Source organism: Lepisosteus oculatus, chromosome 3 (genome assembly GCF_040954835.1).
Source record: "Lepisosteus oculatus isolate fLepOcu1 chromosome 3, fLepOcu1.hap2, whole genome shotgun sequence".
Taxonomy (NCBI): Eukaryota; Metazoa; Chordata; class Actinopteri; order Semionotiformes; family Lepisosteidae; genus Lepisosteus; species Lepisosteus oculatus.
In genome coordinates this window covers 1,757,613-1,780,167 of record NC_090698.1, presented here as the reverse complement: position 1 = coordinate 1,780,167, position 22,555 = coordinate 1,757,613, and the positions used below count along the sequence as shown (strand labels likewise).

Here is a 22,555-nt window from a genome sequence, read left to right as displayed (position 1 = left end):
CCACATTAAACATGCAGCTGAGGCAAATATTTTGTCTTACGGGTGTTAAAGGAGGGGGCGGGTGGTGAAGGCACTAATGTCTGGCTGTTAACAAAAGTTAGAATTAAAAAAAACAGCAATTTCCTTCGAGATGAAGTGTAGAGGCTGCGCGAGGGAAAACACTAACGAGCAGCAAAGCTTCCTCGGATAACGGCGTTCATCAGCGCCGGGGGCACGATACTGCAGAGCGTCCCTGCCTTGCTCTGCTGTGTACTCCAGAAAGGCTGTGCCTGCAAAGTTCTGCATCGCAGACGAGAAACCATCTCTTCTATTTGCCAGGACTATAGAAAACAAAGGGTGTTAATGTATGAGTGTATCATTCATTACATCTATCTTTATACACTGGAGTAAGCAGTCTTAAAGTTACTGTATATATCTGTACTGATCTCTTACTCTATATATACTCCAAATTCTGTTTGTAATTCAATACCGAGTGAAGTCAACTCTCATGGAGCTACAAAAGTATTCACACCCTTTCTTAAATTGCCAAAAGCACAACAAAATGCAACTCCCAAATCCTAAGATAAATGATTGTTAAATACGCAGAGTAAATAGATTGACACTTACTGTATTTACTATTAGTGAAGGCAGAGAATTGTAAAATGCAATGTCTGTCACTGTAAAACCTTACCAGATGCACTGTCTCTGTGCACTTGAGATTGATATGTGAATTGCAGTATAGGGCAAGTCTTGCATGTACTGTGGCTTTGTGAAATCAGTTAAAGAACTGAACCTTAAAATGACAGAATTGATGATGACAGACAGATAATGGAATTGTAACACTATGTTAAAACTTTCTAAATTCAGTTTTTTTTAGGTTTCTGTAATCAAAAAGGACAAAAGGAAATGAGGGCTAAGTGTAAAATTTGTTAATGGAAACAGTGTGACCACTTCTTTTATTAAAGGCAGAACAGACCCCCAGGAGCCAAGGCAGTCTGTAGGCAACCTACATGGCTTGGATACATTAAAGCAAGCACTCCACAGATGTAATGGGGCACTGTCTAGATTTCTCACAACACTTTTGCACTCCATGGAAAAAGTGTCACACCGTGCACGAACGATCAGTTGATGTGCAAGGACGAGCAAACATACTGCAGTGTTTGCGTCTGCTCCATTTTGTTCTTGGTGTTGTGCCACACCCATGTAGTCTCAGTGTCAAGACTGTTAGTTAGAACACGCCCCAGCTCTTGCGCAGTTTTAATTTTCCAGCCTGGCAGCCGTGTGTATACACTCCAGCAGGCTGATACTCGAGGTCCAGATTTAAACTCCCAGTCCAAGTGGATTACTGAGGGACTGACAGAGAGAAGAAGCTCTGTACAGACTGCACCATTTACTGCCCGTCTGGATCATTATTACTTAACCAAAACCATAAATCTAACAGGACATGTTTCAGCACTGCTTCAGCGGTCAAGGCCAAGAAATCTGAGTTCAGGTTTTTCTAAGCTTTCTGTTCGGCAGGCTTGTTGGTTCTTGTCAGTGTTGGGCTCCACTCGTCGCTCCTCTGTTTCCACTGCGGCTCTCGCTGCAGTCAGTGTGTGGAACCGACTGTCCGTTTCAGCCAGAAGGTCACCCGTCTGTCTCGGCCTCCATGAAACTGCCCCCCCGTTGCAGGACCCTGTCCAGCGCACGAGTGTTGGGGGTGCCGCGCCGGTGTCATTTCCTCCTCCCCAGCAGCAGGCCCATCTTGAGCACTCTGGGAACGTGCCGGATGGTCAGAGAGACCCGGGTCCCCCTGCTCAGGCTGTCCCCCAGCTCGGCCGACACGGCCCGCAGGTTGGCCACGCTCTCGGTGACGGTGTCCCGCGCCACGCCGCGGACGCCGTGCAGGAAGCGCGTGTACATGTCGTCCCGCAGGACCAGCAGGCTCCGCGGCTCCACCAGCAGGGACAGGAGGTAGCGGTTCTCCTCCGTCTGCGGGACTCCCTCCTGGGGGGAGCAACGCAGAGTCAGCCGAGCCCCCTGGCTGTTCCTGTCCTGTTACCCCCATTCCCTGCTGTGCTGCCAACATCCCTGTTGGATTCTGCTTACTTTAAGGATGCCAAGCCCATATCAAGCGTTTTGGTCTTAGAAATAGAAATCCTAAAAAAAGTCTTTGAACGCTTTAAATCCACAAAACAATCTTGTAAAGGATGCAGTCTGATTTTCCCATGCATGGCCTCCCCAGTTTAATTACACACACCTTGTTTATCAGCACCATTATTATTCCAATAACGCTACTGGAATTTATCACAGATGGTGCTTGAGGCAAGCTCTAAGCATCATCAAAGACCCCACACAACCCAGCTACAGACTGTTTGACCCTCTACCATCTGGAAAACGGTACTGGAGCATTCGGGCCGGGACCACCAGACTCAGAGACAGTTTTTACTCCCAGCCTCTCTTACCTACGATCTGAATCCTCACAGTGCCTTCTCTCTTCATCAAAACTCAAACACACACTGAAATCTACCTCCACCTCACGTCAAGACGTTCACTCCCCATAATTTTCTATCCTTTATTTCATTCTGTTGATGTAGGATTTTGCACAACTGATGTTGTTTTGCACATTACCTGTTACTGTTGTTTTTGCACACTGCCTGTTGTCTCCGTCTTTCTTTTCTTATATGATTGTATTGTTGTTGTTTTTTTGTACTACTTACCATCTGAGAGCTAGCTAAATAGCATTTCGTTAGACCATATACCTGTGTGAGTATAATGACAATAAACTTGAACTTATTCTTCGGTGCACTGTAAACTGGATATGCATGACTTGCCTGTGGCAGTGCATGTGGCCTGTGGCTCCCCCTGTTGGCACTGACCTGCTCCTGCGCTGTGCTAATGGGCCGGTAGAAATCCAGGAGAGTGTGGGATCCCAGGCTGATGGTTGTCACTGTGGGGAAGTAGAGGGGTCCATCTTCATGAGGCTGGAAGGAAAAAAACAGATAGGTGCACATTAGCACCCCGTCACCCCACATTAACCCATTTTTCTAGCACACCAACGTGTTGGTTTGGCAAATGAGCTCTGCACATTACCATTATCCCTTCTCCTGGTTTGTATTCGTTCACCAGAACGTGGTTGGCCGTCTTTCCGGAAAATGCCCCAAGGGCGGAGATTTTATTGGCGTACGTTTTCAGCCAGTCGGGAAGTTCTTCCACCAGCATTCCCTTCGGATGAGGCAGCCCTCCTGGATCACAACAGGAGAAGGATTACCAACCAGAGCAGGACGTTCGGCACATCAGGCTTGTTTGGTTTTTAGTAGATCTTTGATCCCTGGATCTTGTCATGGTTTCCTGAAAGCAGTCGGGGTTCTGGCTTTTACAACATGGCTTTGCAGCTTGTTCCAGACACCCACAACCCTTTGTGTGAAAACAGGGAACAGATTTTCCTTCCTGTCTGGGATGTGTTCCATCAGAATAAAAATAAGACTCCCACTGCACAGCAGGCTCATGTATGATGCAAAAAAGCAACAGGTTTTTAATATTAACTTAAATTGTCTATCTCGGCATAGGAGTTACAACAGACCCTTATCCAGCATAGGGTCTTGCCTTATACACAAGAAACTGCAGCTCTTATTACTTTCCTATTCAAAGTCTCAAAGACTCAACTTTATGTGAGCTTCCTTTCTCACATGTTGCAAATCAGTGGCCTCTAGTTGGCTTATAGAAGGAATCCGGTTAATAAAAGACATTTTCAATGCAAAATTTAAAATAAACATTGTAAGTTTAAGGGGTAAATCAAACTGCAATGATTTAAAAACACAAATGGAAGGCTGATGCTTTTAGTTCCATATTTGGATCTTTGGAAGATGTTTTTTTGGGTAACTTGTGAACTAGTTTGGGTAAAAGTGTTCAATAAACCCCAGAGGTCTGTTATGTTCTAAAAGCTGGGGAGCAGTAGCCGAGACTTGATTTAGGACAGCAGTGTTGCAAAGATGTCTTGACATTGTTAAGAATCACATCTTTCATTTGAAAAGAATCCAAGATATAGAAAAGGCAGATTTGTCTGCACTATATCTTTTTTTAAGCCCTTCACTATGCAAACCTACAGATAAGAGCTCATCAGGTTCTGGTGAAGGTGCTTTGAATCGACTCCATTAAAATCTGCTTCAAGAGAAAGCTCATATTAATCACCACAATGACTACTGTGGCGATTAAGCTGTATAAAAGAAAGACTATTAAAAATAGCACAGGAATACGATCTTCTGAATAAGGCGGAACTCTGAGCACTTTGCAAAAGTCCATCTTAAGTAAGGAGAACAGATGTGAAACAGGAAATTTCTCTGCACTCTCTGTAACACAGTGTTAACATCACAACCAGACTCTAAGGGGAAACCATTTAAGGTTGGAAAGTGTCCTGCTTACTCTTTTTGATGTCTTCTAAAACTTAAGGCTTGGACACCGGATCATGATTAAATACACACAGTAACAAAGTGGCAACTGTCTTTTCCAAAAGGCATTTCCTAAGAAAACAAAAGCTTCTTTCAGCAGCTCCCCCAGACAGGATTCCTGTGCATGAACTGCCCCTATTGTACCATGCTCAACTAAAGTTTGAGAGTGCCCTGGGGCAATACACATTCAACCTAAATTACCATAAAGGACATGTGTATCTGAGTCACACCTGTGAATCCAAATTAAGAGTGCGTCAGTCACCAGTCACAGACAGACGCTTTCATGTCATTCCAGGACTTTTCCTTTTGGTGGTGAATGGATGGATGCCCTAGTAGACAGGAATTTTGATGAGCCACGTCCTGTCTGCCACACAGATCTTTGCTACTTAAATTAATCTTTAGAAATTTCAATTCGCACAGGTCTTTTTAGACGTTTCATTGAAAAGACATCTTAAACACATCAAAGTAAATGACCAGTATGTCGTCATTAAATTCTAAGGTGAAAGCAAATGCTGTAATGACATTTGGACAGATCCCAGATATGCTTGGATATTGGCCTTCCTGGCCATCCATTATCTGCATGATGAGGCACAGGGTGCAAGGAGGTACAGCAACCTACAGGGGGCACAAGTCCACCGCAGGGCCACACACACCCTGGAGGGGAAACCGGTCCACCGCAGGGCCCACACACGCCCCAGATGGGACACCGGTCCACCGCAGGGCCCACACACACCCTGGACAGGACACTGGTTCCCTGCAGGGCCCACACACAGGGCCCATTAACTGATAAGAATTAAAGGATTTAAAGGATCCAAGGGAATCAGTGAAAACCCAAAGACATGTAGAACCTGCAAACTCCACACAGTAGTCACTCTAGTCCAGAATTGAACCCAGGACCCAAGACATGAGAGAAAGCAGGACTGGCCACTGCTCTGTCTGCTATCTTGGCCTTCACAGATGATTTCTGTACTCGGTCCTGTAGGCGCGGTTTACTCTGGTTTGCATATTATCTTGGTGAAATGTGCAGGAGTGACCTTTCAACGGTACACAGCTAAAGAGAGAACATGTACTTCGTGCAAAAATCTAGAATTAAAATCGATTGAAGATTAAATGAGGAGTCACGTTAAATGTATGTTAAGAGCATCAACACTTTTCTCAGAGGCTTTCTTGACTATTTTCTACTATTCTAACAACTTTCAATGTTATTAATAACCTGATAGGGGTGAAAATCAACCAGGCTTGACATTTAACAATAATTAATTCACAACGATCAGAGTTTTCAGAAACCTGATCGCAATAACTTGAACTGCTGTACTAACTAATCCATCACACTTATCAATCACATCTGATTGACCCGGCTGTCAGATGTTCCTTGTCATTAACACTGTACCCATTTATACAACCAAGAGGCTAAAATAGCCGTATTTTCGAATAAAAAGGGATTTGTAGAATAGCTCATTCCAAAGTCCCATGGAGAGACGTTTCTCTGGAAATTCAGAAGTGTTTCACTGTGATACGATACCCCAGTTCTGCAGCCGTCTGCCCGACAGTTGGGTCCATTTGGGTTTGGGGGCTTTGTATACCTAAGGAGCAGAAAGATAAGAGTGGGCATCACATTTTCAGATACCCTGGACTACCACAGAGCAATACCAGTGTAGATAACAGCTCCTTTCCAATCCAGAGAGAACAAAACTATTTCCAAATTTGGTTGCAAGCAAATATGTGTTCTGCTACACTATATCACAGCAGGGAATAGAAAGCTCAACATCACATACTTCTTTTTAGCTTAAAGCTTTAGCTTTTTAGCTTATCCTGAGAGTTGCAGCTCATCAGAGAGCTTTTAATTTTCATTAGAGGCTTGCAGAGTGAGTGGGGAGAAATATCCGAGTTGCTCTCAGTTGATATTTTTCATCTTTAAACGGTTCCCCTTTTTTTTTCTTTGTATGAAGTCTAGTACTGGGAGCATTAAAAATCTTAATTTTTAGCTTTTACATTCTGCCCTGTTTATTCTCTTATCAAGTCATTGTTGTAGAGCTGTACAAGCTGTCTGGGCTCTTTCGAAAGGTGACTGCGCTCAGTGCATCATTTCAGTCAACCAGCGCCCTGGCATCTGACCTGCTGCAAGAGGTAGGCCTCCTCCGTTTCCGTTATAAACCCAGGGACATAGTAAACAGTCGGAGGGGCCTGAGATCAAAGAAAAAAGGACAATAAGTGTTACAGATAAACAAGCGGAGGTTTTCGTCTACAAGCCTCCGCTGACAGTAACAACTCAAAGTGCCTGAGATTTGTTGCATAACAAAGTTAAAACCTGTAAGATGACCAGTAATTGTTATTACTGATTAGAAATGATTCAAGTAATTCTGCTAAAAGCCTGATGTGGTAGTACTGGCGCTTCATGGGCCTGGGAGAAGTGGCCCCTAGACACCACAGGTGAAGAAACGAGCATTTCATGACCTCAGACACAACCTCGCCTCCCAGATCTCTCGCACCTCCGCCTGTGTTTCCAGGCTTCTAACAGGCAAGGGGCTCTGTGAGCTACTGACGTCCAACCTCACCCCATCACTAGCCCTTTGATGGCAAAAATACAATACTTGACGCAGTTCTGGAAACACAGTCATTTGTGAATGTAACATGCAGAACCTGTGCTGCGGTATGTCTTTGTCAGTTCTTGTTGGGGTTTACTGCTCCTTAAAGAGATTTAAACAGCTATGGTAAGTTTTTGTGTTAAACACTGTTTTTCACCTAAAATAAAAGCATAGTTTATGGTCGTTGTCAAACCATTCAAAATTGCATCCCCCGTAGAAAAACAGTCAGGTCGGGTCAAGTGTGATACAACACTGCCGCTTCGTGGCTACCTTTCTCTGTTATTCGTAAACTTACAGCCCTGCACTTATTCAAGATGAGGATACACCGCTAGAATTATTACTGAAATAAGTGTCGGCAAGATGGACCGTGGAAATTTTATGCAGAAGTTAAAAGCGTCATCTCTTCCTACGCACTCTCAGCTCCGGTGGGGGATATTGGATTTGCATATATATATATACCAGAATTAAATGTGGGAAGATTAATGTCGATCGCCTTCGAAATGCGCGTGTTCTTGATGTTACTGTGAGTTTGCTCAAACGCCGAAGGAGGTCTCCATATCGAGTTAATATCAGAGCCATCTGGCCCGACAGAAGGGGCTCTGAAAATTCCCAACCTGGTTCCTGTGTCGGGGGCGAAAGATATTGACTGAAAAAGCCTGGCGAATCCTCCTACCTCCTTCACAGTGTACGACTCCAGCTCCTTCAGGACATGAGACTGGGGCTCTTCCATGATGCTGCCGCCGGCATCTGCCAATCAAACACGTTTAGTAAACAGCAACACACGTAAAAATATTTTTACAATGTGTTCAGTTCAATTTGTTGTTGTTTTTTAACACCATTCCAGGTGAGGTCAACAGCCTATTTTCAGTTTCGGTGACAGATGTGTGCAGCACCAAGTCATTTAAATATCTAATGCTAGTTTGTTTGGGGTGACTCGAAGCAGAAAGGGACATTCCTCGCATCGTTAATTAAACGTAAAATGTCTTGAACAAATTTTCAATCTGCGATATTCCCTCCAACCTCGCTTAGCGTCACCACAACTCTTCTGTGTCATAGTGCTTCGGAAAACTAAACACTGCTGTATAATGAAGAAGTGTAATTGTGTCGCCGTGAATAATAAATCCGGAGACATGCCCTGCGAAACTATTCAGACACCTGAGTATTTTATAAAACCTCATTTATTGAAAAATCCCCCGGCTATAGATCAGGACCCAGATATGAGCGCGACCACGAAATCAAGGATATGTGAGCCCGAAGAAAGCAGAAAATGATAATTTCCTAAACAGAAAAAACGATTCAGATAGAAATAAATGACAATTTACACGCATTTACATTAATCGTGAGAAACTAAATGCTTATACAGTTCTACCTGCGTTAACTGTACGGCGGAGCACCACGCACTTCCGGGTGTGCGAGACAGACAGCAGCGCCAGCCAATTGGAGCGGACGAAGTCCTGCTGCTAACCAATTGAGATTTGCGGAGAAGGCGGTGCTAAGCGCAAACAGCACCGCCCCAACAGCAAGCTCTGCAGGTCTGGAACACTGCCCCCCCGGTGGTCGTTTACGGTATAACGCTTGAAATGCAATTACCCTGATCGTTGTGCTAGAGGTCTTCAGACCTGCTGGTGTGCGTTCAAGCCCAATGTAAAAATCTAAATCAAAGCCTTAGCTAAACTAACGAGTGGCCTGACTGAATGTTTGCGACTGGTATTTTTTTCTAACGAAATGTAATCCCTAAAAGGTAACGTCAAAAAAATGTAAGAGCTGAAAGCAAACAGTTGTAATTAATTATTTTATTGAGTCAATTAATACTTCAGTTAAACCAGTAGCTTTGGGTTCCTCCAGGATCAGAACTGGGAAACCCTGGCTTAGCCACTTTTCCCAGTTGGGCCATGGCAACCCATATGATATTGACCTGTATAAAAACATGAGAAAAGCTACAGACCATGATTCAGCTCCATGTGTGACTGTTATGGCTGGGCAACTTGCTCCACACTACTGCCACAACACTTTGTGTAAAAATAATCTCCTATTTTCTCTTCTAAATGCACATCCCATATTGTTCTTTTGTGCCCCATGGTTGCGATTCACTGGCTTGACTGTGTCCATGAGTCCCTGTGTCCCCGTGTGTCCCTCTGAAGAAGGCTTCACAGCCCAAACGTTGTGTTTTCACTCTTCTCTTTTCAGCAGGGAATAAACCAATTACTTGTTCCTGTGTCCATGACTTGTCTTTGAGGATTTTGATAACAGGATCAGGGACCCACACAGTCCTCTCTGTTCAAGACTAAAAAAGATGCAGCACAGGAAATGATGCTGGGCGCTCTTTTCAGGACTGATTCCAGGGCAGTGATACATTTGAGATAAGCTGCTGCTGAGACTTGCTGCCAGGTAGACTGTGGCCACAAGATAAGTAGTTCACAAATAAGTGTCTGCCAAATAGCAGGGCAAATAAATGTCAGCCGGTCACTAGCTCAGACCTGATTCTTTTTGTGCAATAACAATAACACATATCAGACAACAGAACTGTGCAATCAGTGAATGACAAATGTTGCTACATACACATATGATGGGACTCATATATACGCTGTTGAAAAATGATCTTACAGTAAACTCTGCATCACCTGATAGTGAAAATGTATTTGTCTGGGCCCTGGTCACTGCTGCGTTCAGCTGTATTGAGGTATGTAATTCGATTTTTTCTTTTGCCTAAGACAGAAACACACTTCACAAGTGTCTTTCTGAACCCACAACCCTTTCCAGGTGTGTTGCAGCCGTTGTCCTCAAGCCTCACAGGCGTGTCGAGGGGGCTGTGCAGTCACGCCACACGCCAGGGCTGGCTGCACGGGTGGGGGCCACCCCAGGTGATACATACTCGCCTCTCGACGCCATGTCCTCTGCTGCTGGGCTGATTGAGCTTAATTGTAGTGAGAGCGAATGGGCGCACTCAAGAATTAATCGTGTGGCTTTTCAGTGGACCAAGACTGCTGACACATGCCAGTTTAAATTCTAAAATAGAATTCCACCAAACGTTATAAGCTGGCCAAGAGCAGTGCAGCCTGTGTCAGTGAATACGGTGTATTTGTGATGACATTTTTACTTTTGCATGATTTACCAACTGTTCCTGGTCTGGATGCCCAGCAGTATGGCTGTGACCCTTAGTGTACAGACGCCTCTCCTAGAGAGTCTGCGATTGGTTTGCATGGTGCGGTGCCCATCGTGGACGCTTTATAAACACGTACTGTAGGTGACAGCTCCTCGGGAATCCCTGGGCTAAGTGCTGTGAGTCTTTTGGATCAGTTAGCTTTGTGCTGTCCTCTGTCAGTGTTATTAACAGCGAAACACGAACTGGAGGCACAAGTGGAAACCCTGTGGAAGTGCGTTTTGTTGAGGCTGATTCCCAGTTTTCTTTCAAGCAGCTTGCTGACATCCTATTAATTTTAAAACAGGCTAGACAGGCTCAATGGTGCCCCCTGTTTGACCTTTTATCTATGTGCACGTATCGTCACATCTGTGTAAGGGGCATATTCTTATATTTTCAGATGTTTTCCGAAATATTTTCTAAAATGTTTTTGTGATTCTTTGGGATAAACTACTATATGAATGCAAAGTATTATTATTATTATTATTATTATTATTATTATTATTATTATTATTATTATTATTACTAACATAGAGCTAATCAGATTGCACCTGCATTGAAACTGCTGTACACATATGGGATTTCACTATAGACTACATGTGGCAATTTCAGCAATTTTGTCATTTTGTATGTTCTCATCGCTCCAAGTGGGCTGACATGGACCAATCGGTATCAAGTGTTGGAACAGTAGCTTGAGGCCTTACAACTAAGTGAAAATGGAGTTAATACTCCACATGGTGTTGCCACCATATTTGGTGTTTCTCCAAGTTTCAGTGAAACTGCTTGTTGCACAATGTTAGGAGTCTTTAATGGATGTTGACTGGTTGAAGAGTCTTGATATAGCCAGCAGACATATCACCCTGCAACTCACAACTGGCAACCCACAGAAGCTAAGCAGGTGTGAGCCTGGTCAGTACCTGGATGGGAGACCTCCTGGGAAAAACTAAGGTTGCTGCTGGAAGAGGCGTTAGTGGGGCCAGCAGGGGGCGCTCACCCTGCGGCTCATGTGGGTCCTAATGCCCCAGTGTAGTGAAGGGGACACTATACTGTAAACAGGCGCCGTCCTTCGGATGAGATGTAAAACCGAGGTCCTGACTCTCTGTGGTCATTAAAAATCCCAGGGTGTTTCTCGAAAAGAGTAGAGGTGTAACCCCGGCATCCTGGCCAAATTTCCCCATCGGCTGCTATCAATCATGGCCTCCTAACAATCCCCCTCTGTGAATTGGCTTCATTACTCTGCTCTCCTCCCCACTGATAGCTGATGTGTGGTGAGCGTTCTGGCGCACTATGGCTGGTGGATCCAGGTGGATGCTGCACATTGGTGGTGGTGGAGGGGAGTCCCCATTACCTGTAAAGCGCTTTGAGTGGAGTGTCCAGAAAAAGTGCTATATAAGTGTAACCAATTATTATTATTATTAATTATAATTAGCAGCTTGGCAGACAGACTGTATTTTTTTAAACACTTGAATGTCTAGGTTTTGCATGCTCTTTTTGAGAATTTGTCATTTTAACTTTATCACTTGCTGTCATATGATGATATTAAGTCCAGGATGTATATTCTTTATAGCATAGTAAAGGAAAAAATGTACAACCCAGATTCATAATTAATCGGGCAAGTCAGATGTGTTCAAGTTGTTTTTATTTACGTCTGAAAGGTTGAATCTCACATATGATATTTTTCCTCTCTATCATATATTGTTTACTAATATTATTGCAACAAGTAAACAATTTTAAGTACTTATTAGCATCCTATAAAACTCTTACCCTGAATCGATGTTTTCTAAATAACCAACTGCTCTTATGCTCTTCATTTTCATATATGTCACCAGACTTTGCTGTGCTGCAGATTTGGAAGCCTTACGTTTTTCTGCAAAGTCTAGATGTGCCTTTTGTATTATATTCGTTTTGTATTTGAACTGACAAGTTATTAGTTGCTTACAACTAAACAAGCGGAAGCTGTGAGACTTTTTTCTTCGATCAGCCTGACTGAACAGCTGGTGTGACATCAGACATCAAACGGACTAGCTTCACGCAGAATTAACATTTCACGCTAAAAATAGCAACTTTTTAAAACGTCGGGTACGATTTCATGTAGGGCTTCCACTCGACTGCGATTCTATTAACTAGCCATTTTGCTACAGATGTTTGAGCGAACGCCGGCCCAGTGACAGGCGATCATGTTTGAGTTATAGCGCCGCTCTGACCCTACAGTGTGGAAGTTGCTAAGGACTTGATTGGGACAGAAAAGGCCTTCTTTCGTTTGGCTCAGAGCAAACCGCGCTGAAACCAGCCTGTGACGAGCACCAGCGCACTAGACACTGCAACACGTGGGAACAGACCGGGAGTTTTGTAAATGCTTAAAAATAGGAGGATTGTATACAATACCCCTTGAGAAAAACATTTTTCACCTTAGGGGACAAATGACATTTTATATCTTAGCACCAAGCTTATTTTCAGTCATATTTATTGTTTCCCTTAACTGTGTGTATTTTTGTCTTTGTCGGCCGTGTAACCTAAGTGGAATATAAAATTAATGTATAAGGATTCTTTATTGTTCCTCATTTCCTACAGGGGTTTGGAGTCCTAAATGTAGCCATAATGGCTGTGAGGGTTTATTTTCTGTTATCATTTGGTCATGAGTTAAGTTAAATAAAGTTAAACTTCATGGAAAAAAATCAAAACATTTATGTGGCTGGATATTTTTTTTTTAAAAAAGAACATTTCTTCCATGAAGTGAAATGCAGATGTCGACGTGGCTAAGCGTCACAAAACGTTTACACCTTGTAAGAGTCATACTGAACGACAAACTCGAACGCTTTTTTAATCTATCCGAGAGGAGGTCTCTTAAATCTGCAAACACGGACGTTCTCTTTTATCTTTTATCTCGGAATAAAAGTGTGTTTGGTGTTTGGACCAGACACTTCAAATACGCTTCCGTTCCGTGCGGCGTCGTTCGGCGATGAGCGCTTCCCAGTCCCCATGACGCGTTAGCTGGGACATTGACCTGCCGCACCGCCACAGGCGTGGTAATGGGATTCAATCAGGTGTCTGATTATTTGTGTACTGCACGATCGCAGCCCGGCTGGGAGGGTACAAATTCAGACGAGGGGTGAAGTTCTCTTCAGAACTGCTTCCAAGAGGACAGGGCGAACGATAAATCGCGATTTTCCTCAGTTTGTGCTTTAGATGAGCCGTAAACATCGGGTGCGAAACGACGCAAGACCACGCATTTTAAGGACAAAACGGACGACAGGCCGATTACTTTGTTGAGCAACCGAGGACTCATTTATTTTAACCCACATTGATTTATTTGGCGCTAAACGACGTTGGCTAACATGGAAATCATCCGGTCTTTCGGCTTCACCATCGACAATATTCTGTCTCCGGCGCCGGCGGCCCCCGGCGGCACGTGCTGCCCGCCAGCTCTGCAGCGCGCGGCCGGTCCCGGGCTCGGTCCAGGTCCCGCTACCGGCGGCGGGTACCCTCGCTGGTACGACTCGGGTCTCCCCCTCTCTTCTTTCCAGCGTGGGTGCCCATATGGATCGGGCTACAGCGTGTGCCACTGCGGGAGCTACGCGGGATACGGGTCGTGGAGCTACGCGCTGCCGGACTCCGGCGCGACTGCTGGCCCAGCCGGTAAGAGGCGGCACGGCCACCGTGATGATTCATACACGCCTTACAATCCAATAATCTTCAACCGGCTAGACCCGTGTTCACAAAACAGGGCGGTCTCCCGTGAAAAAGCTTAAATCGTGCACGAAAACAGGGCACATGTTAGCAATGAATGCAAGACCGACGGCGCTTTATCCGTGCAAACCACTCGGGTGTGCAACCGTTGACCTCTGTCCTCTCTCCCTCCTCAGACGGCGACCTCGGCGGCAAGCAGCGGCGGCGGTGGCGCACGGTGTTCACCCGCAGCCAGACCGAGCAGCTGGAGCGCGTCTTCGGCCGGGCCGACTACCCCAGCCCGCAAGAGCGGGAGGAGCTGGCGAGGCGACTGGGCCTTTCGGAAGAAGCTGTGCGGGTGAGGAAAACCATCTGCGAACCGCTTAGGTTTTTTTCACGAAGGGCTTTTTTACATTATCTGTAGACTGTCGTTTTTAATAACCCATTCGTGGTGTGTTAATGACGTTTATTAGATACGCATCGCGACTTTTCAAAACTCTTAACCGGTAACCGGGGAAGCCCAGGCCTGCGCACGTTTCAAACAGCGCGCCGTTTTTCCAGGCGCAGTCCGGCTGGGCTGTCCCGTGTCACCGCAGTGACGCGGCCGACGGCAAGACACCCGCTGCAGTGTCAGGAAGGGCAGGGCAGCGTCTGACGCGCGACTTGTCTTCCGCCTTTAGGTCTGGTTCAAGAATCGTCGCGCCAGAAAGAAGAGACAGGGGCACCGCCAGAAACCCAGCGGCGAGCCGGCGGGGGCAGCTTCGGCACAGAGCCCCCCCGGGCCTCCTGGTCTGCGGTCCGACAAGGAGAACCATCCGGGACTCTCTCAGACTTAAAGAAGGTGCTCAGAGACACCGCTGTGGACTCGACCCAAGAGGAATCGGGCTGCTTGTGGCCATAGCAATGTCCACACAGGCAGGGCAAAAAGGAGTAATGGTATTCGGAAACGCAAGGTTCTTATGCAGAACATATTTTTTTCAATGAAAAATTCTGCGGCGCCTTTTGCGAATTGGCAGCTATCAATAGAATAAGTAAAAAAAAAGGCAACCATGCAAAATTTGCGTGGTTAAATTTAGCTCGTGGACTTAAAATAAAACGGAGTTCTTGACAAAGAGCATTTACTTGACAAAAAGTACCCAAAAAACATAAATTAGACATGTGTGGGAGTACTATTGTACTACGAACATTTAAGAAATTGGTATATTCTGGCTTGTTCTGGCTTCTTTCATTGTGCAAGGGTAATGTTCTGACTCTTACAAGGATTTTAAACATTTTTTTTCAAAATAAGAACAGAAAGCAGTTTTTGTGCTGCGCCTGCCAGTCCATTTACCTTCAGAACCGTCCACTTGAATTTTTGTATCTAATGCTGAGCATGATCTCTGAGCATAAAATAACTGTATTTATTCTTTCTCTCACGTGGCCATTGTGGTTGTTGTGTACTGTGTTTTCCAAAGGTGTAAAAGCATTTTTTTTAAAAAAAGTGCATACCATAAATGTGTTGTTGTATTAAAGTTATTTTCTTTATACCAAGACCTACTGTAAGTGCCCCAGCTGTGCTTTGAACAGGTGGTCTTTGAAGAAGAACTAGGTCTCCAGTCCCCCGCTGGATCAGCTCCTGGAGCTCCTGGAGTTGGTGTTTTTGGTCTACCTGAGCTCTCCGTTGCACAGTGGGTCTGTCCAGACAGTTAACCACAGAGCTGCAGTTCCTCTAACCAGGTTCCCAATAGCCTCCTAGCTCGCTGTGCTTTTAACAAAGCGAAAGGCTTGAGTAACCAACGGTAAAATCCTATATCTGTCTGTGTAGGAAAATAATTGGGTTTAATTGTTTAATTGGCTACTCATGTCGGAATAAAAAGCAGAAGACATCCGGCCCCTGCCTCAATTGAGTCCCAATAGTGTATTGAAGGTAAACACTGTATCTGTGCTAATGCAGAGTGTATATTGAGCAATAGCAGGCTCTGTTGTCCAATCTCTTCATTCATATTTACAAAATGATGGCCTTGGTAGTATTTCACATGCATATGCAGATCAATTTGATTGTTGCACTGCACATATCTTTCAGAACTAAGCAGAAGTATTCCGAATGTGGTATCCTTAAGCTATTTCCATATTCCTGTGAGGTCAAAACAAGGAAGAGAAAATGAGTTGAGGACAGGTGGACTTATAAAACACATCAAATTATTTTTATTTGTCATAGTAGTGGTATTAGTATTAATGAATATCTCCATGCTAAAATACAACTTTTAAAATAAAAATAAAACAATCTTTAAAAAAAAAAGCTGAAAGAGCATGCAACAGTTTACAATTCCTTAATAAAGTCAAAGACATCAGTATTGGTTGTACAATCCCCACAATCTGTCTATTTAACAGTGAGAGCTGAGAATGAGAAAACAAACATGGAAGTCTGCCATCTCCTTGGAGATAATAAAATAACATAAAAAGTACACTTTGTGAAACAGCTAAAACATTTCACTAAAGAAAATAAAAGTTCAAGTCCGTATTACCGACTAAGCAAACGGTAGTCAGATACCGCACACGTTACGGTGGTTTATGGTAACGGAAGTCACTTTCAGAGCACAAAGACAGGTCTATTCTATCTCCTCAACAGAACAAGACTTACAGTCGTCGCTGTATAACGCAAGGAGAGTGTTCCACTACATACACGGAGAAGCATCGACAGTTTGTGTTACATGTTTGTATCGTCAGTTCCGGCGCAGTCTAAGCTGTCTGCAGTTAGGATACGAACAACCGAAAGACAAACCACTTGAAGTGCAGAGAAAAATTATCTATTTACATGAACGTCCGTTCACTTATTTCCGTTCGATTTTACTGCAGTGAAATGCAAGGATTGAAAACGGCAGCCCGCAAAGCGCTCGTTTTATGATTTACAGGGGCTTCCGAGCGGGGTAACGAAACCGTAGGTCACAGGCTGCAAAATTAACACGGCGGGGTAGCGCGGCGAGACGCACACTTAGCTGCAACTAGCGGGTTTATCCTCTCCGCATATTAAACAACATGAAACGTGACTAAAACGTGTTCGCTGGTCTTTTGAAGGTAGTGGACTGAAAAATGTTTATAGTTTTATTTACAATATTGTTTTCTCCTACAGTCACAAACGCCCATCACTGCGGCATGATAAGCAAGCTGTGCAGCAGGTCGTTCACTGTCTCGGTAGTTTACTCGTCTCGAATTTAGTTCTCGCGACAAGTGGTGGGACTTCGGTGACGGAATCGTCAATCATCATTGGCTGAACTGTGAGGGCGGGGCCGAGTGACGTCAACCGGCAGAAGTTTGGCACGAGGGGGATTTGGCTACTCCGCGAGGCAAAATCCATGCACGTGTGTGAAGGCGGGGCAGGGTCTGGTCGCGCGAGAGAGAGAGAGAAAAAACGGAATTTAACGGCTGGACGTTGATCGATTTTAACACTTTTATCGGAGAAGAATTAACGTAAAGTCTCCTCTCAGGTAGTGTGAAGAAAAGCGGTTTCAGAGGGTTGAGATGTCTGTTTCTGTGTTTTGGCTGTGTTACGCGAAGCTGCCAGTTTAGCCGTTGCGGGAGAGCAGCGCCGCCAGCCTCCGTGTATCCTGTAGCAGTTAACAATATTGCGGTAAGACACGACATTTTGTTCTGAAGTGTTAAGTTTCCTAAATTTCAGGCGTGTGTTACTTCAAGTCTGCGAAGTCTGTTTACTGAGACACGCAAAAAAAAAAAACACTTGGGCGGTGAAAGTAGATGTTACTTCAGCGGTACTATTCTTACCGTTGACTAACGTCCGCTCAGGTGAAAAGAAAGTATATCTGTATCTTCTCGTTATGAAGGAAAGCAAAAACAAACACAAACAAACTTTCAAATCAAGTCCGATTCAATTTCATGTGTTTTTTTTTCTTTTTAACGGTAGCTATTTTTAGTAGTAATCGACTTTGTATTATGGTGAAAAGCGCTGTGCAGTTTTTCAGTGACGTGTATACGTGTAATATTATGGTTGTGTTTGGAAACTGGAAGGAAACTCTCACGTTTCCAACCTGCTGCCCTCGCCCTGAGCTCCACTGCGACTCCTGTGCCTTAACGTGCTTGAAAGCTGCTGCAGTTTGACTTGTTTTGTAAATTTGTAATTTTCCATAATCATGTGCCCACTAGATTCTGTAAGTAAGGTGTCTTTAAGATGTTTTTGTTTTCAGCTTTTTGAAACTGAAGTCCATTAAGTGTGATCTGTGGTTAGAACCAAGGAAGAGCTATCAGGCAAACCCTTGGTGATGAAACATTTGATGTTTTTAAGTTATGTTCATTGTCTGATTTTTTTTGGCTTTTGTGGCATTTGTATGACCATATATGGACAAAATATGTAAGCATGATACAGGAAGATGAACTGAGGTTGGCTGAAATTTCTATATATACAACTACAATTCCAGCCGTGAGTGGTGTTGGGGTGGACCAGTAGGTGGTGCTCTTCCACTGGACAAATGGCCTAGATTGATGACAGGGAACACTGTGCTGTAGGAGGTACTGCTCTTTGAATACAACCTTAAACCAAGGCACTGACTACTCGGTCATGAAAGATCTCCTAGCACTGTTCATAAGACTAGGGCTAAATAAATTCCACTCTGGATTTGTACAGTCTGGCCCCTCAGAATTTCTATCTTAATTCAGTCCACAAAGTAATTTCTCAATCCTCCCTCTTATCAGCCTAGTGTGGCCTAGCGTTAGGTCTGGCTACAGGCTACGTTTCTAGCAACTGACTGTCTGATTTTCACTCTACTGCCTTTCTGTACTCTAGATCATATTGTTCTGAACGAACTGTAGCTCTGTTTGCGCAGTAAGGCGGCTTCTGATCTCATGCAGTAAGATAGTTGTCTGGGGCCCTGGAGTGACGGGCCTCCATCTCCAAGGCATTCTTGCTTTGCAAATTAGGCAGTGGTCCAGGTTGGTCTCCAAGGAGACAGTTACATACAGTATATGTTTGATTTTGGGAAATGGACGTCTCCTTTGCTAAGTTAATCGGTTTGCCAATACAGTCATGGTAGCTGCCACATTCACTCAGATTGAAACGGCACAGGGACTATCCCATTCCCCCGACTCATGTGTATAACACTTTTGGCTTAAGACCCGAGAGAAGACCACCCAGCTAGGAAGAAGGGAGATGGTGCACAGAACTCCCACCAGGGGAGTTCCCCTCTCACAGTCTGCTAACCTGGGCTAACAGGTGCTAAATGGAGATGTTGCATACACATTTTTTTCAGGCTGTGCTAATATCTGTACTAATAACAGAATTTGTATTGATTATTGTTAGTGGGGTATCACCCCGTGTTTGGACATGCATAAAAAGAAATAAATACTAATAAAGCATGAATGTAGCCTAAATATTAAATGATAATTTTACACCATACATTTCTCTAACACGTACTGTACATGCGAAAGTGGAATAACTGAATAAAATTTTAAACACAGGTGAAATAGAGTTAGCAGCTAAAAAAAAAATATAGCAGCACATGATGGGGACAGTAAGACCCTGGTACTCCCAACATGGCCTCGAGTAAGACTTTTTGGGGTCCTGCTTGCTTTTCAACATCATAAATTAATTTGGCAAATTGTTATGCAATCAGGGACTTTAAGAGACAACACTGGAGAGGAAATGTCAAGAACAGGTAACTTATAAAACTAAAACATCATATACAGGTATAGAGTTTTTTGTCTTTTTTGTTAGTGTAACAAACGGGATGCGGGACGTTAGTTAAGGTACAAGGCACTAGGTTTGCTATAGGACTGCGACCATGGGTATTTTCTTCTCTACTGTAGTAATTATGGCAGCAGTCTGGTTGGTTTCTCAGAGAAAAGCGGAAATGAAAGAGGTGCTGAGAGGAAGAGAGCAGTTGACCTATGGATGTGTGGACAGCAAGCAGTTAGGACTGCATCTCCGCACGGAGCATCCAGGGAAACCAGCAACAGAACAGCAGTCTGGAAAAGGCAGCAGAAGAGAGAAGAGATCAGCACCGGCATTGCAGTCTGGTCTCTCCTGCTGCAAAGACAGGCACTATGGCTGCATTCAGAACTCCATTTCCTGTATTTGCGTCTTGCTTTTGTTTAAATGTGAACAGCAAAGCTGCTTTACAGATACTGGATGTTGCTGAAGCTTCCATGTAATCATTAGAAAATACATTTTTGCTGTTGAGTGCACTGAACACCTGTCTTAGTGTTTTAAATACTGTTATCAAATACAAGTCACAATTTATGTAGCTCTGAAGAAAGACTTATATTACAAAGAGGTGTTGTATGGCCAGGGAGAATGAGAACTAATTTTGTCACTGCAGTACAACAGAGACTGAAACAGATCACTTCATAATGAACAGCTGGAGAATGACTAGGAAAGTTGAGTCCTTCTTATAACTGTAGAAAACAAGCTGAAACCTTAAAAACGGTGGAATCACATTCCTACAAACAATACCTGGATATAGAGCTCTCTGAAGTGATGTCCTTGGGTGTCCTCACTGCGGCAAAGTTACGTTTGGGCTGGGACACTGGAATAAACAGGAAGAGAAGAACAATTTTGGAAAGAATACAAGCAAAAATGGGAAAAGAAGGAACTCAAAAATATATGGATTTTTCATAAAACAGAAAATCTGAAACTTTCCTTTCCAAAGAGCTCCCTGCCATCACCAAGGCCTGCCTCTGAACAAGGAAATATGATTGCAGGAGCTTGTTCTTGTCGTTTATAGGAAATATTCTGCCAAAACAATCCTTTTCTTAAATGTTTGTCTAAGGCAGGGAAACTTAAAAAGCTAAAACATCAGCAAGTGGTTCGGCTCATGTCATGTTGCAGGGCCTTTCAAATTAAAGAGCTGCTTGGAACAAGTCAGGACTGTTTTTGTTGTGTATGTAAGGCAGACACATTTCTTACCAGCATCAAAGGACATTCCGCCCCTTCTCAGTGACTCTCATATTTGCTCCATAGAAAGTTGCACTGCATTCTGAGAAGGTGTGTGAGTGTTGGGTAAGGGCGCCCATACTGGAATCAGGTGCTGGTTGTCTGATTTGTGTGGCATGAGAGGTGGCCATAGAGAAGTGTGCTTATTAATTTTTACTCTGGTAAATCTACAAAGTTAATTTAATACTTTTCTGTGAGGAAACCTATAGCTCAGTCAGAGAGTCTTTCCTAATTTTGTTTTTTATCTTTCTTCCTTCTTAAAACTACAATGATACATTGTAACATTGTAGTCAAGTATTACAAATCAGACGGAAAGCACAAAACAACTGTTAATAGTTTAGTGCAGATAAAGGAGATTCATGTTGTGAAAATCACTTTGCAGCTTTTTTTTTAACACTTGCAAGAGAGCTGCCATGTTGCTCATTGGCATACTTACTAGTGACCTGGTGCACCTTCTTCACAAGTGTACTGTCGCTCTGTGAGTCTTTGGGCCCACCAATCCTAAAACATTAAAAGCAGCATAAAGCAATTTCAGCACAGTTTCATTCCTCCTCTTATTACATCTTAGCAACGTGTTCAGGTTGTATTGTCTCCTCTGACATACTGAATAAGCAGATGCTGTGTTTTATGTAATACAACAGTGAGTGAAGCGTGTCAGTACTGTATGTGTTGGCTGTGACCTCTCACTTATGGTGGTAAGCAAAGAGCCCTTAAGGAAAACAAGGGTGCTGCTGTAATTGGTGTTGATGGACAAGTAGGTGGCACACTTCCCCATGGACAGGTTTATTCTAGTGTTAAAACCAGTTAACCATTGAGTCCTAATTTAATTACACCATTCTTATACAATCCAACCCACATAAAGCTCCATCTTAATTAAAATCATAAAATACTTCTCCTCTTTACTTTGAATATCTAAAATGCTTTGGTATACATCAGGATAAAAAGCACTTTATTTGTTTAAGGAATTCATCATCATAGCCTTGAAATAATTTTCTACTCAAGTCACAAGAATTAAGAACTCCTAGAACACAACGTGAACTAAAAGCATGTTAATCAAGAGAATTTGAAACACTGCAAAAGTACCTGAAATGTAACCTTGTTAGCTTAGAATACATATTAGTAAATTTACTGAATCTTTATTTTTAAGTAAGGGGTTATTTTTAACTTTTAAATACCAATTCAAAAGGAAGGTGGCGCTAATGCACACTGGATTGCACAGGAGTCTGCAGGAGGACTGCAGGAGAGAAATAATTGGGTGCAGAAAGAACTGCACCAGCTTTCAGTCGGCAGCGTGGAAGAGCACTTTGTTACCCTTTACCTCTGCACACGGGACGGGGGGGCAAAGACGCCATGCTTCGGCAGGCAGTTGAAATATCGCACCCCAAACACAGACCCATCGTGTTTTCCTGTAGGCTTGTCCAGCTCCACACCAAACCAGTAACCTGGGTGAACAGGGAAAGGGGTAAGGGCACTGATCTGTGACAGTGTGGACAAGAGCTTTCCAGAAATAATAAAGTAATAATAATAACCTTTATTTATAGAGCACGTTTCATACAAATAGCTGCTCAAAGTGCTTTACAAACCAAGTGTAAAAATAAAATCTTATGTAAAATTAAGATTTATACTCTCAGTTGTAAAGGAATCTACAGTAATACAGTAAAGCAACATAAATGTCAATTTATGCTTGAAGAAGAAAAAATAAGAAAGTTGTGATAAAATAAGAACAACACAGGATAAATAAATAAAATAGATAACCACAAGGGCAATGGTGGAACGGATCTAGAGAAAGTTGAGGACTGAATTACTAAGTCAAATTGTGGGTCCCTACCCTCCTTTCCAA

At 43.5% G+C, this 22,555-nt stretch overlaps 3 protein-coding genes across 9 annotated transcripts in view; 1 reads left to right on the top strand and 2 right to left on the bottom strand.

Annotated features, from left to right (window-relative positions):
• Nucleotides 1-904: 904 nt before the first annotated feature.
• On the bottom strand, nt 905-8,384 carry alkbh6 (alkB homolog 6). 3 transcript variants are annotated; one of them, XM_069187727.1, is made up of 7 exons: nt 8,361-8,384; nt 7,665-7,738; nt 6,522-6,590; nt 5,929-5,989; nt 3,052-3,203; nt 2,793-2,942; nt 905-1,965 (listed from the first exon to the last, which is right to left on the bottom strand). In XM_069187727.1, exons 2-7 carry the CDS (start codon nt 7,719-7,721, stop codon nt 1,693-1,695), a joined length of 762 nt encoding a protein of 253 aa, XP_069043828.1. In that variant the 5' UTR covers nt 7,722-7,738; nt 8,361-8,384; the 3' UTR covers nt 905-1,692. The 3 variants fall into 3 exon arrangements, with proteins under 3 accessions (XP_069043828.1, XP_069043827.1, XP_069043829.1); XM_069187726.1 differs by lacking the exon at nt 8,361-8,384 and adding an exon at nt 8,324-8,347; XM_069187728.1 differs by lacking the exon at nt 8,361-8,384 and adding an exon at nt 8,324-8,346 and having other exon boundaries at nt 2,838-2,942.
• A 4,585-nt stretch (nt 8,385-12,969) lies between these two features.
• On the top strand, nt 12,970-15,384 carry dharma. Of its 2 annotated transcripts, XM_069187667.1 has the most exons (4): nt 12,970-13,174; nt 13,655-13,766; nt 13,994-14,154; nt 14,477-15,384. In XM_069187667.1, exons 1-4 carry the CDS (start codon nt 13,160-13,162, stop codon nt 14,630-14,632), a joined length of 444 nt encoding a protein of 147 aa, XP_069043768.1. In that variant the 5' UTR covers nt 12,970-13,159; the 3' UTR covers nt 14,633-15,384. The 2 variants fall into 2 exon arrangements, with proteins under 2 accessions (XP_069043768.1, XP_069043767.1); XM_069187666.1 differs by having other exon boundaries at nt 12,970-13,766.
• Nucleotides 15,385-15,952: 568 nt separating this feature from the next.
• Nucleotides 15,953-22,555, bottom strand: part of clip3 (CAP-GLY domain containing linker protein 3) — a 34,768-nt gene continuing 28,165 nt past the window's right edge. For all 4 annotated transcript variants that reach the window (XM_015341006.2, XM_015341007.2, XM_015341008.2 and 1 more), the window contains 4 exons: nt 22,034-22,157; nt 21,152-21,216; nt 20,236-20,308; nt 15,953-19,748 (listed from right to left, as the gene is read on the bottom strand). In XM_015341006.2, the coding sequence (XP_015196492.2) occupies nt 19,694-19,748; nt 20,236-20,308; nt 21,152-21,216; nt 22,034-22,157 (317 nt within the window). In that variant the 3' untranslated portion in view covers nt 15,953-19,693. The remainder of the gene's footprint in view (nt 19,749-20,235; nt 20,309-21,151; nt 21,217-22,033; nt 22,158-22,555) is intronic.